The sequence below is a fragment of the Amphiura filiformis genome, chromosome 6 (assembly GCF_039555335.1).
Source record: "Amphiura filiformis chromosome 6, Afil_fr2py, whole genome shotgun sequence".
Taxonomy (NCBI): Eukaryota; Metazoa; Echinodermata; class Ophiuroidea; order Amphilepidida; family Amphiuridae; genus Amphiura; species Amphiura filiformis.
In genome coordinates, this window is record NC_092633.1 from 11892811 (window position 1) to 11906865 (window position 14055).

General features: G+C 38.9%; 1 protein-coding gene across 1 annotated transcript in view; it reads left to right on the forward strand.

The window, feature by feature from the left end:
- The window catches only part of LOC140154971 (protein unc-93 homolog A-like), a 28922-nt gene extending 21275 nt beyond the window's left edge, over positions 1-7647 (forward strand). Inside the window, exons 7-8 of the mRNA XM_072177633.1 lie at positions 6152-6416; positions 6851-7647. Coding sequence (XP_072033734.1) covers positions 6152-6416; positions 6851-7176 — 591 coding nt within the window. The 3' untranslated portion in view covers positions 7177-7647. The remainder of the gene's footprint in view (positions 1-6151; positions 6417-6850) is intronic.
- Positions 7648-14055: the final 6408 nt, after the last annotated feature.

The window sequence follows — 14055 nt, forward strand, 5'->3', positions numbered from 1 at the left end:
CTACATTGTACGCCTGAAATCCTTGTGCCCACTTTCAACCTTATAACCCAAACTTTACCATTTATCCCAAACAATAATGTATAGTAGAGATAACCTAAGATATGTGTTTGCGACCTTGTGTACTGGCTATAAACGGGCAACGTTACATTGAGCGCTTGTAACTGAGAACCCGGGATGTGGTAAAACTGTATTTTGTTGTTTGAGTACTATGTCAGTACGGTGCTATTATATAGTGAGAACCCGGGATGTCATATAATAAAAGTGCCTTATTAATGTTATATGTTTTATTGAGTACTATAACAGTAATTGCAAATTAAGAACCCGAGATGTGGTAAAACTGCACTATGTTGTAGTGAGTACTTAATATGTACACATGCCTACTATTATAATGAGTACTATTAGTGAGAACATGGGATATGGTAAAACTGCATGATGTTGTAATGAGAACTTGCTGAGTGCGAACCCGAAATGTGGTAATATTGTATTATGTTATATTGAGCACTACTTGCAAACTGAGAACCCAGGATGTGGTAAAACTACTTTGTTGCATTGAGCACTTGCTAACTGAGAACCCAGGATGTGGTAAAACTACATTGTTGCATTGAGAACACAGGATGGGGTCAAACTACATTGTTGCATTGAGCACTTGCTAACTGAGAACCCAGGATGTGGTAAAACTACATTGTTGCATTGAGCACTTGCTAACTGAGAACCCAGGCTGTGCACTATATGCTGTATTGAGTACTTGCTAAGTGAGAACCCAGGACGTGGTAAAACTGCATTATATTATAATGAGCAGTTGCTTAGGCCTACTGTGTGCCCGGGATTTGGTAAAACTTCATTATGTTATTATTGAGCACTTAATAATAATAAAAAAAGTCGGATGTAGTAAAATGGCATTATGTTATATTAAGCACTTGTTAACTGAAAACCCATGATGTGGTAAAACTGCATTATTTTATACAGTATGAGCACTTGCTAACTGAAACCCCGGCAGTGCTAGAACTCCATTGTGTTACAATGTATATTGAGCACTTGCTAACTGAGAACCAGGTGATGTGGTAAAACTACATTATGTTACATTGAGCACTTGCTAATTGAGGAACCGGGATGTGGTAAGACTACATTATGTTGTTTTGAGCACTTGCTAACTGACAACCAGGGACGTGGTAAAACTGCATTATCTTATATTGAGCACTTGCTAATTGAGAACCAGGTGATGTGGTAAAACTGCATTAGGTTATATTGAGCACTTGCTAATTGAGAACCAGGTGATGTGGTAAAACTGCATTAGGTTATATTGAGCACTTGTTAACTGAGAACCCGGGACGCGGTAAGACTACATTGCTGTTTTGAGCACTTGCTAACTGACAACCCGGTATGTGGTAAAACTGCATTATGTTGTATTGAGCACTTATTAACTGCGAACCCGGATGTGGTGAAACGGCATCATACTAAATAGAGCACTTGCTCACTGAGAACCCGGGATGTGGTAAAACTGCATTAGGTTATATTGAGCACTTGTTAACTGAGAACCCGGGACGCGGTAAGACTACATTGCTGTTTTGAGCACTTGCTAACTGACAACCCGGTATGTGGTAAAACTGCATTATGTTGTATTGAGCACTTATTAACTGCGAACCCGGATGTGGTGAAACTGCATCATACTAAATAGAGCACTTGCTCACTGAGAACCCGGGATGTGGTAAAACTGCATTGTTATATTGAGCACTTGGTAATTGAGAACCTGGGACGTGGTAAAACTGCATTATCTTATATTGAGCACTTGCTAACTGAGGACCCGGGATGTGGTAAAACTGTATTATGTTATGATGAAGTGAAATTAAACTATTACTCAAAGCGGAAAATGAGCTCACCTGAGAGCTTTCGAAACGTAACACTGTTTCTTGTTCACTCGGTATAGATGGACTGGTGAATGATGCTTGTTACTGGTCAGAGACCGTCGAACCGTGACGTGAGTCACGTGACATGCTCTGACGCAGTAAAGAGTTGTAAGCTCCGGAGAGTCTGTGGCGGCCCTGGTCTTTGTTCAAATCACTTTTGCTGGTCCTGATGTGAATGGATTCCTTAACGCCCCTCCGGAACCAATCCGTTTCTCTGTCAAGTATTTTGACGTCTTTCCACTCAATGCTGTGACCTGCCTTTTGATGGTCACCAACTGGAGAAGTAGTGGTACTGGGTCTGCGATGTTCTGCGATCCTGGTGTTAAGCGGTCTGGCAGATTCACCAACATAAGCCGAGTCGCAGTCATTGCAGCTGACCTGGTAAACTGTACCGCAACATTTACCAGGGGGTATCTTGTCCTTTGGCGCAACAAGTGCCGAGCGAAGTGTGTTGGCAGGTTTAAAGTGTACAGACACACTGCGCTTGCTGAAAATTCTCCGCAGAGCTTCCGACGCACCACGAACATATGGGACAACAATGCTCCCTGCATGGGGTTTGTCTTTGATGACATGCTGTCTATCAGGAGCTGTGGCAGGTTGGGCGACGTTATAAACCCAATCTCCATAACCACACATTCTGAGGAATTTCTTAATGTTGTTCTTCTCATTGATCCTGTCGGCTTCCTCCGTAATACAGGTATCGGCTCTGTGCATGAGTGTGCGAACAACAGACAGTTTGTGTTGGAGTGGGTGATGCGACTCAGAGGACAAGTACTGGTTGGTATGAGTTGGTTTCTGGTAAACTGTCACTTTGATGGAACCATCTGGCTTGCGGTGTAGCAGAGTGTCTAACATCGGAAGTTTGCCATCTTCTTCCCTCTCAATGGTGAATTTGATCGCCGGGTTGACACTATTCAGATGACGTGTGAAGGTGTCGATGTCGTCTGTCTTCAATACCACCATGGTATCATCAACATATCTTCCCCAGTAAGAGGGCTTGACGGGTGAAGTGTTGATCGCCTCTTCTTCAAATGCTTCCATAAAGATGTTGGCAACCAGCGGGCTACATGGAGAGCCCATCGCAGCGCCCTCAATTTGTTGGTAAACTTGGTCTTGGAAGGTGAAGTAGGTGGTGGTCAACACAAAATGAAGTAATTCCACAATCTGGGAAGGATTAAGATTAGTTCTTTCATGAAGGGTAGTATCGTTCTCAAGTCTAGGTTGGATTATGTCCAAAGCCTCCTCAACAGGAACACTGGTGAAGAGTGCTGTTACATCATACGAAACCAATTCCTCATCATCGCCAAGTTTGAGGACCCCTATTTTGTTGACAAAATCCAATGTGTTCTTGATATGGTAAGGAGTATTCCCAACAAGCGGTGAAATGATCTTGGCACAAAAATTGGCAGTGTCGTATGTGATAGAACCAATACTGGAGATGATAGGTCTGAGAGGTATGGTAGCTTTGTGGATTTTGGGCAGCCCATAATACCTGGCGGTGGTTTCTGAGGGCGAGTACAATTTCCAAAATTCGTGTTTGGAGAGAGCCATCACCTTTCCATTGTCATCTTCCGAGACTACATGATCTTTCAGTTGAGTGAGCATAGAAACAAGTTTCTTCTTGTGCTTGTTGGTAGGATTAAGTTTCAATTTCTTATAGGTGTTGGTGTCATTTAAAAGATCATTGCTCTTCTTGATGTAGTCGGTTTTATTCATAACAACTGTAGACTTACCCTTGTCTGCTGGTAAAATAACGATGTTTTCGTCACATTTCAAGGTCTTAATCGCCACACGTTCACCCTTGGTGATGTTGCTTTTAGGAGGTTTGCAAGATTTCAAGACTCTAATCGCTTCCGCTTGCACGATTTCTGCCTCATTCGGATCGTTCAACAACTTGCATGCCGACTCGGTACAGGTGACGAATTCGGCAACCGGGATGTCTTTCGGTGCTACGGCGAAGTTTAAGCCTCTGGAAAGTAAATTTCTCTCATCCTCACTTAGGGCTCTGTCAGAGATGTTTATCACCCATTTTTCCTTTCTTTTAATCTCCTCTTCCTTTTCTTCTGCGCTGATGATAACATTTTCTTTGTTGGTTTTTTCCTTCAGACGATCGTACTTTCCGATATGTCTTTATTTACTTCTTTCATGTTCAGAGAGCTGTGCATGCTGGGTAAAAGATGTTACTTCCTGGTACACATTCGCGGGTAATTCTAAGCTCAGTTTTTCTCTCAAATCGGCGATTTTTCTCTCTAAAGATGAGATGGTAAAGTTAGTCTGGCGAATCCTTTCGTTGGTTAAAGCTTTTTCAGCACGCTCAAGAATCCGATTGGCTTCCATGCCAACTACAGTGGATTTAAGACGTAGACTAACCGGTGTCAATTTGGTGTGTTTACATTGAAGCGAGAATATATTATGTTATATTGAGCACTTGCTAATTGAGAACTCGGCATGTGCTAAGACTATTATTAGGTATATCACCCCAAAAATAAGCGCAGCAGAAACATGTTATTTGACGCTTTTAATTGAATCATCGTTATGAATGCTTCAAAAACAAAAACAGAATTAAAATCGGATAATGCAAAGTGATGTAACGTCAAATTGAAGATACCCGGAAATCGGTGAAAACCTGCCACAAATTGCTATAAATGGCAAAATGGTAATTTTTGGGATTTGTAATACTTATTCGGACACTTACTTGAAAAGGTAGCATTGATTTAAGTATCACAGATTAATTGCATATCTTTCCGGACTTCGTTAAAGAAAACAAGATTAAAATATCTCTCCTCGAATAAATGTAATAAATCCACCAAATATACAATTTTAGCCATTTTGACCAATCTGCAGACAAATAAAAGCTTAAAAATGACTAAGTCCAGCTAATTAATATGCAAAAATAATGCCAACAGAGAACCGTACATGATATGAGGATGCGGTTTTTTTGCACACATAAGTACCCAAAGTTCTTTCATTTGGTAACAAAAATACACAAAAGTCATTAATTATGCAAATTAGCTAATTACATCTAATTATATATTTATGCCATTCTTATGTTAATTAGGCATATGTAATTTTTACTTTTTTCAATGTTTTATTTATGTTTTGTTCATACAGCATGATTTTGTCAAATATGAACCTGCTGTGATGTTGAATAAAGAAACTGCAGTTAATTGCCTAAGTGCACCGAGTTTTCAATTGGTATAGGGAAGTGTTTCACTCATTGTCCAAGGAAAAACAATACATGATAACAAACACTGGTATTTCAGACCGGTGGTACTAGGTCCTCTATTTCGAAAGACCTATATTTCTTGATTTATGGACGATCTAAAAAAATTCATAAAACAGGTCTTAACTCTTAAACTAGGCAGTGTTTAATTTCGGCGGAGTTGATAGTGATTTAGGAAATGTTTCACCTACCATATATTAAAAAGACAAATTATTGTGATCAACGAAACATAACGAGGAAATCGTTTTTTGACATGTATGTTTTCAAAAATTGGCCAACTTTGATCCGCGCGCTTTTTGATTCACTGTTATGTATGCGTGCACAGTATGACAGAATTATTGTGCAGCCACTGTGACATACCTACTATTATGTTGTTTTGAACACTTGCTAAAACCATGTAACATTTCCATAAAAATAGATTTATATTTTCCACAAAATGTTAGTTTTCACCGTCAGATGTCCATTTTTATTTCGACCCGAACAGAGCCAAAACAAAGAAAATCGTTATTTAATACCAGCGCATAATGTCACCAATGCGTGTTACTCTGTCTATCGTGACTGAGTTAGGTTCTTTTGATGTGTTATGACCTTCCCGCACACCGGTATATAGGTATCGCGTATGCGTTCGACTAATGTTTCGATCACAATAATAACACGTTTGAAAAGAGGGTTTATTATTAAATCTAAGATTTTGTCAGAAATACAGCATATTATAGCTTACGAATTTTGTACGGTATCTTAGTTCATCAAAGTACATTGTATTAGTGTAAAAATCTAGATTTCTTGAAAAAATTGAGGGTGGGCTCGTGAGAAAATGGTACAATATGGCTTTAATTGAGAACCCGGGGTTTGGTAAAACTACTGAGAACCCGGGATGTGTAAAACTGCATTATGCTGTATATTGAGTACTTACTAATTGAGAACCCGTGATATGGTAAAACTGCATTGCGTTATATTGAGCACTTGCTATCAATTGAGAACCAAATGCTAAACCTAATTAAAATTTTCCTTTTTACTTTACCAGTCGTTTGTGACGTGTAAAATTGGTATTCAGTGGGTCGGATACGTCATGATCTTCTTTGGTGTGGTCGATGCAGCTACGTCATTCATTGCTGGTCGTGTCGAGAAATACACGGGTAGAATACCGCAATTTACGCTTGCCGCAGTTGCCAATGTCGTTCTTATGATAGTAATGGTAGTATGGGAGCCTACTGATGACAAGCCAGTGTATTTTATCATTGCCGGATTATGGGGTTTTTCAGATGCTATATGGCAAACACAGATGAATGGTAAGGACGTAAATCACTCTTATCTTGCTAGTTATTATCCGTGATTATTAACCGGAATATGTGTGACAAAGTCAATAATAAGTGTGACAAAGTCAATAATAAGTGTGACAAAGTCAATAATAAGTATCCGATATCCGAAGCGGTGACAAAATGGCTTTTTGGCTAGTTAAATCGAAAATACTCTTAAGAGAAAGTCATAGTTTGGTTTTATAAAAGAAGTTTCATTGACAATCAAGGTCTGGCCAGCCAAGTTCGGTCAGGCAGTTTGATTAGGTATTCCTTTCATGTGAAAAAATGGCTAAAACGAAGAGAACGTCCATACAGACATACTTCCACAACATTGAATATTATGTCAAATTTCGCCATTATTAGGTCGCTTTTGGTTTTAACAATTGCAGGGTTTAACACTAGTAAATATCCATATTGAATTTCAGCGTACTACGGAGTGCTATTCCCATATAATCAAGAACCAGCCTTTTCAAACTACCGTCTCTGGCAATCTGCCGGATTCACCATGTCATTTGCGTATAGCAACTTCTTGTGTATTTGGACCAAGTGTTTGGTGCTTACCTTGTTCTTGTTTACCGGAATGGCTGGATATTACGTAACGGAATTGAAGAGAAGGATTAAAACGCCTCGAGGTAGCATGAAAAGCAGGGCCTCTTTCAGTAGCCTGGCCATGTTCAAGTGGAAAAAGGCAAAAGATGAAGAGTTGCATGTTGGAAACTATCTTGGAACTGTTGATCCTGTTGATTTATAAGACTTGTATTAAACAATAGCAGCTCTTGAAGAAGTATCACAAAGAAGAAGAAGAAGCGTGTATATGCGTGATGACACACCTATGCAGGTCGGAACGGTCCGGCAGAGCCTGAGGACACAGTATTATGTATTTTTCGACGTTGTCGTGCTTTAATTACGGATGCTATCAAATATCCTATCCGGTGGCGAAATTCTCGTATTATATCCTAAGTTACATACCACGGCTACTTTTATACTGATCATGGAGGTATAGCAGGTTTAAAAATCTGAGACACCTCTGGGGTAATGTCTCTCCAAAAATTTGGCTCGAGTCATATCATTAGTGGCCTATTTTTTTTAGCTCAAGTCAAATCAAGTTACTTCTATCACTGTACAAAATCAATGGAGTCGAGTCAGCTGAATATCACTCGAGTCAGTCGCCTCATTTTACCTCGAGTCACATGTCACCGCCTCGGTAGTCTAGTTGTCTTAGTCTTTTGTATTGGCTTTTGTCTAACACACGCGTCGCGTCACGTCACGTCACGTCACGTCACGTCGCGTCGCGTCACGTTGAAATGTTATCAAAATAAAAAATTATTAACTCCACAATTACCCTTATCTCCCTACGTGATAAATAGTCCTTGAAATAGTCCATGGAATTCCAGCTTTTCATCAATGCCGCAAAGCACAGCAAAGCTTCAATGAATAAAATAATCGGGATTGCTGGAACTACTTTTAAACCACAGCCCGTATCCTAGTTTAGTGTAGCCTCTTTTGCAGGCGGTGCGTTTTCGCTTTTCTCAAACTATGAGTGTAATAAAAACACGAGTAGCCTGCGACGGAGGCTACGTACAGTGCGCACACCACTAAATAATGCTCCCACTGAAACACACGTGAAAATGGCCTATCAAAACAAAATAAGCTACCTCATTCGCGTGTTTCAGACTTATAAAACACGTTAGCCATTTTTGCAGAATCTGTGAGGTATATGATGCGGTATTATTTGGTCTTCTTTGATGGCGGTGTAAATAGCTGGTCATATAATTCGCAGTAGGGGATATTTGCTCTCGTCTCGGTTGTCTTTTGAGGTCAACAATAAATGTTACCAAAAACGTGGTTTAAAGCTGGTAGGACCTACATTTGTATAGGCCAAGTAAAATTAATAAGGAATATTTTTTCATACAAATACAAGTAAATATTTTGCCATAGAAAAAAGTCATTTTTTAAATAAATGATCGTGTCTGGAAATTCATGGAAGGTAAAATCGCGAATCTGTTTGCCCTTTTACGTGCATTTCGATGGGGCTTATTTGGTGGTGTGCGGCCGTCAGCAATCGCCACGCCGATAACCATTTCACTGTGGGCCTGGGATAATGACGGGTTCGATGCGGAAACACCCCGGGAAAAACTAAACGAAATCGTGAACTGAATCCGTATGACTTGTTTGTAACTTTTAAGAAGATATCAACGTGACGTGACGTGACGCGACGTGACGCGACGTGACGTGACGCGACGTGACGCGACGTGACGTGACGTGACGTGACGTGACGTGACGTGACGCGTGTGTTAGACAAAAGCCTTTGTATTCGCATCTGCCGAGTGGCCTTGGTCACAACGGCAACATGGACACGGAGTACATGGAGGATGGTACACACCCTCTAAGCGCCTCTAAGATATACCTTGGGATGTTGTTACGAGAATTTGGCCCCCGGATTACAAGCTTGTAGCAGTGAAATGCAGTTCAGCTTACAAGCAACACCGCTCGAGAGGTTTGGGGAGTGGCTTTGGAAAATAAATGCACACCCCCTACATGCCCTAAGAAAAGTTTGCATTTCCAGATTTTTTCCAAATCATGATCGCTGGAAATCAAGACTTTCTAAAAGCGAAAAATTCCTGCAAATAATTGGCATTGTCATTTAGTTACAAATCGAAAATTCTAAATTTGAGGTCATTCCTTGTGCGAATTCTCTGATTTTTCATACATTTAACTTCGTTTCCAAACTATTTCCAGTAACTAGGAAATTGGAATTTCAGTCATTTTGAGAAAATAAACTGAGAATTCGCCGTCGCAAATAAAGTGGTTAAGGCACTGGTGTCGTAAACCAGACGTCAAGGGTTCGATTAAGGGGCGGGTCACTTTTTTACTTGTCTCCTTCATTATTTGCGATGGCGAACCTTGTGAAAAAATAGTTTTATTAATATCCATTGCTGACAATGTTTATACCTTTGTAAGGATAATGAAAGTATTCTTTGGTTAGGCGTTGTCAAATGACGTGTTCAGAGGACATGTAAATATTTCCCGTCCCCGAGTAAAAACATTAGTATCTATCAATTTTGTATGGTTTTTGAATGATATAGAGGTCGAGGTGTAGGGGAGAGCGGGGAGTGTTCGCCCTAGGGGCAGGTTCGCCCACCCCTTGTTTCTCAGCACTACGGCTATCAGGGAATTTGGTGATGGCAAAATTAGGTGACATAGGTCATTATAAATTTCTCATATTAGCTACGCGACATATAGGGACGTGTTCATCGAACTGCAGCCAAAACAAAATAATTACACCAAAACGTAATTTTTTCTTGCATTCATAATGTTGTATTATCATTGATACATAAATACAGATGGTTTTAATGGAAATCTGTATTGGGAACATATGGGATTTGTCAAAGATTTAATGCAGTTATAATCTCCTTATTCGATTTGTGTTTTCCATACCCTGAAGAAAATACAAAAATGTGCACAAGGGGCTCGTTCGCCCTTTTGAGAATGGGGCATGTTCACCCTATATCTTCCCCGGGCGGACTTACCCCAAACTGGAGGGCGAACCTACCCCATCAGCGTATTATGCAAAATATTGATAATTAAACCATTAAACAAGGTAAAACTACTGAAAAACATGTTTTTTTAAAGTTATGTGATATCGGTTTTACTCCTACCACAGTTTATGTCCTAATCCATTTCTCCCCGAAGTTGTAAACATGATACGTTTAAGCTCACTTTGGACCCCTACATTTTACCCTGACCCGACCCCTGCAACAAATTTAGTGACTCCCCAGAAGAGAATGAATGCCCTGTATACTCTTGCTAAATGTTTGCATTGAATATGTTATTGTTATGCAATGTTTAAACCTTTTTTGTGATTGGGGTGAACTTACCCCACCATATGGGCGAACCTGCCCCAATATGGGGCAAGTTCGCCACTTTTCAAAACTTTTTTGTTTGCTCTATCCTGTTGCTATTGTAAGGCCTATAGGTCTGGGATTGTGGCCGTATATAGCTAAGACATAGGGCTTTCACGTGGGCTAATCAGGTCAACCCTAACCTTAAAATTGACATCGCTAGGCTGGTCAGAAAAAAATAGGGCGAACACTCCCCGCTCTCCCCTATAATGAAGTGCCTTATTTTCCATTCCAATGAGCAAAATTAATAGGAGTTTCAACTTTCCCAAGTAAAACAACACAGTGTCTACAAAAAATACGATATTTCTTAAGTCATTCAAATGATGAAAAACAAAATGCTTTTAAGATATCTTCTTAAAAATTTCATTTGTTTAAATTTTCTCAAATTGTTATTTTCACTCATTTGTTGACAAATGAGTATTTTGATAAATTTGGCATAGTTGCACCAGCTATACCTTTTAAGGAATCGAATATTAACGTTTGCACAGTATTTTTTATGGGAGCTGAGAGTACAACAGACGTATCGAATTGCATTCTGAATACGAGGAATGTCCTCCTGATATACAAATTTTATGACAAATTATTAAAATTTGATATTTTTTTAAATTGTTGATATTTAACAGTCCTCAAAGTAAAGTTTATAAATCTAATGACAAGTACTTTTAAGTACATACGGTACACCCCCACACACATACACCCCACCCCCACACTACATACACTTTAAAAAGTGTATGTAGCTGGATGAAAAGCCGACGATCAATTGAAAATTTTGACCTTTACACGTTTTTTACCAAAAAGATCAAAATTATCTGGTATTTGTGGGGAAAATCCAATTCGATATATCTGATGTGCTCTCATGTCCCACAAAAATACTGTCCAAATGTTGCTACCTGAGCAAGGTTGTACGACTTCAGCTTTAGTGTAAAATTAGCCAAACTTCTGAATCAAGATTGTTTTATAGTGTCTTATTAATGTAGGTCTATCTTGAGTATACAATAGATATCGTCCTAGTCGGCTTTTAGTCGCAAATAGCCGCTACTACGACTATGGGCGACTTTGTCGTGCAAGTCGTGCAACCCTTTAAATAGTTATTTTGTTATTCTGATTTAGAATCATGTAGATTATAGACATAATACTATATAGTAGTATTACAAGAAGTGTTGAATGGCTCATATCAAGTATGATTTAAGACAGCCATGTGTTCAAATGTTGTGTAAATATTTTCAATAGCGGTCGTGTTTAAAAAAATAAAATAAATAGCCACTAATAATATAAAATTCGATCGATTGAGCCCATATTTATTGAATGCTATGAGTATTATTTAAAATATTTTAAAAACTCATAGCGAGGCCAATAATATTGGGCGTAAATCGTTCAATTTTATCATTAGGCCAATAAAAAATTGTTTGCTTGCCCTCAAATGAATTTTCAAAATTGGGTCGGTCGGTCGGGATTTCTTTTTTTTTCTTCTTTTTTTTATTACTAGCAAACTCTACTGTTTGTATTAATTAAGGCTCAAAATATGAAATATCAGACAATTTTGGTATCAAAATGAATCAACTAATATTACAAAACAACTAAAATGTTGAACACAAGTTCTAAAATACATTCTTTTACATCTTTAGAATGCAACAATTTGAAAAGAAAAAAAAAAGCTTTGCAGGAATTTCCAAAAATAGGGTCGGTATTCTTTTGTACAGCATACAGTAAATAGAAAAAAACACCATTTTTCTGATTTCCACAATTTATAGGGCCGGTCGGTTGAGGGCAAGCAAACATCTTTTTTTTGGCCTATAGGCTATCCATATTTTCACACTCTTGCCTTCATCAAAACATAATTATGGCGGGAATTTCTTTCAGGTTACACCAGGTGGTTACACATGAAACAATTGTAATAATTATGATGATATACTACAATGTTCGCCAAAAGTGTTGAGACACTTTCAACCGGGTAATGTAAATGAGCCTCACCACCTCCCTCGAACAATGTTGAATCATGTATGTCTAACACCTGTGCTCAACAATGACTGGTGGGAAAAGGGAGGTGTTTGCGATGGTAGGAACGGGTCGGGGAAACGGGTTTAGGCTGACACCAAGAAAGTGGCATTTCATCACGTTAAAAATAACGGAATCATGCCATAACATAGTGTGATTTTTTTCATAGGTGTTCCAAATACCGGTACCAAAATTTACCTTCATTTCGGACTTAATTAAATGTAAAAATAAGCTCGTCCCCTTAAATTTGAATGCTACCGCCGCCATAAATGTGGTAAACCATCAGGGCTTTGAATGATAATAGAGGGGCTCTTCCACATATAGTGGTGATGGTGGGGGCTCTGAAAATGGGTGATGGGGATGTGCGGCCATGATTCCATTTTTCAACTCCCTCTAACCCAATGTTTAGCTGCTGAATTTTTGATCAAAGCTCTGATCAAATGATATTTTTTTGTCTCTAAGATGACCAGAATTTTGTAATTTTTTCTACAATTTTTCAAAATCTTACTCAATTTAGACTACCCTATTCGACACTATTTTTTTGTATGTCGGCACTGGTTTGGACCTCGACATTCTAGCTCATTTGCCAGGTCTCATCTCACTGAATTACTCCATTTTTGTCGTAAAATTGAAAGACCCCTTTATAGTTTTGAACAGCTGTCCGCACCTCCGTCACTTCGAAAGTCGATTACAAGCCCCCCCCCCCTCCCGATTGGTTCCACTTGAAGTGACCAGAATTTTGAGCTTTAATTATAAATGAAGTTACATATCAACTATGTACAATATGACAGTCTGTACCCGGGGTCCTATGTACAGGTATACCTGTCAGGTAAGGTGTGTAATCAGGCATGAGAATGTCCAGGTTTAAACCTGAATTCAGGCTTTTTTGTTGTCCAAAAATTTCCACACTTTCGTTTAATTTCAGCCCGCTTTTGGCCTAAGCCCAATTTCACGCACTTATTCAGGCTTTTTTAAACACTTAAGGTTTTTTCATGGATGATCATTCTCATGCCTGAAGTATGAAAATTACGCAGTGGTGAAGCTAGAGGTTGTGTCGTCCGGGACCAAGGATACATGTAATGCCCCCCACCCCCTTCTAGAAACAATCACGCGCGGAGCGCGCGAAAATTTACACCGAAGTTCAGTGAATTTCGGTCTCTTTTAACATGTTTAAATGAGTATTTGTGCTGAGCAGCGCGCTAAAATTTTGACTTTCATTGCTTGGAGGGGCGGTATTTTCAGCTCCGTAAAACATTTTCCCTGCACAGGAAAATATATAGCATTTCTATGAACGGTCATGTTTTAAAAGAGATTGGTGTTTATACGTACTTAATATTTATGCATTTATTTATGTATGAAACCTTTCTCATTAGCACTTCAGTTACTAAAGCTGTTACTGATATATGTTTCATTCATTTTGTTTTGTTTGTTGAAGTAATTAAATATTCTGCTGGACAATATGAAATTTCATTTAAATATTTGTCATTCTAATCTTTCCTTTTCATTGAGTTTAGTTCCATAGTCTATACGCATTCAAAATTATTCGCAAAATATTACTTGATCTGCTGATTGTGAATCCATTATGACTATTTTGCTTTTGGTCATAAAGGAGAATACGAAGCACCTCTGTCAACAATCAGAATGCAGGCTATGGGTAGAATATAAAAAACGTCCTACAAATGCTTGTATTTGCCCGGACATTGTGGTCCTTTTTTGAGGAAAACAAATTAATG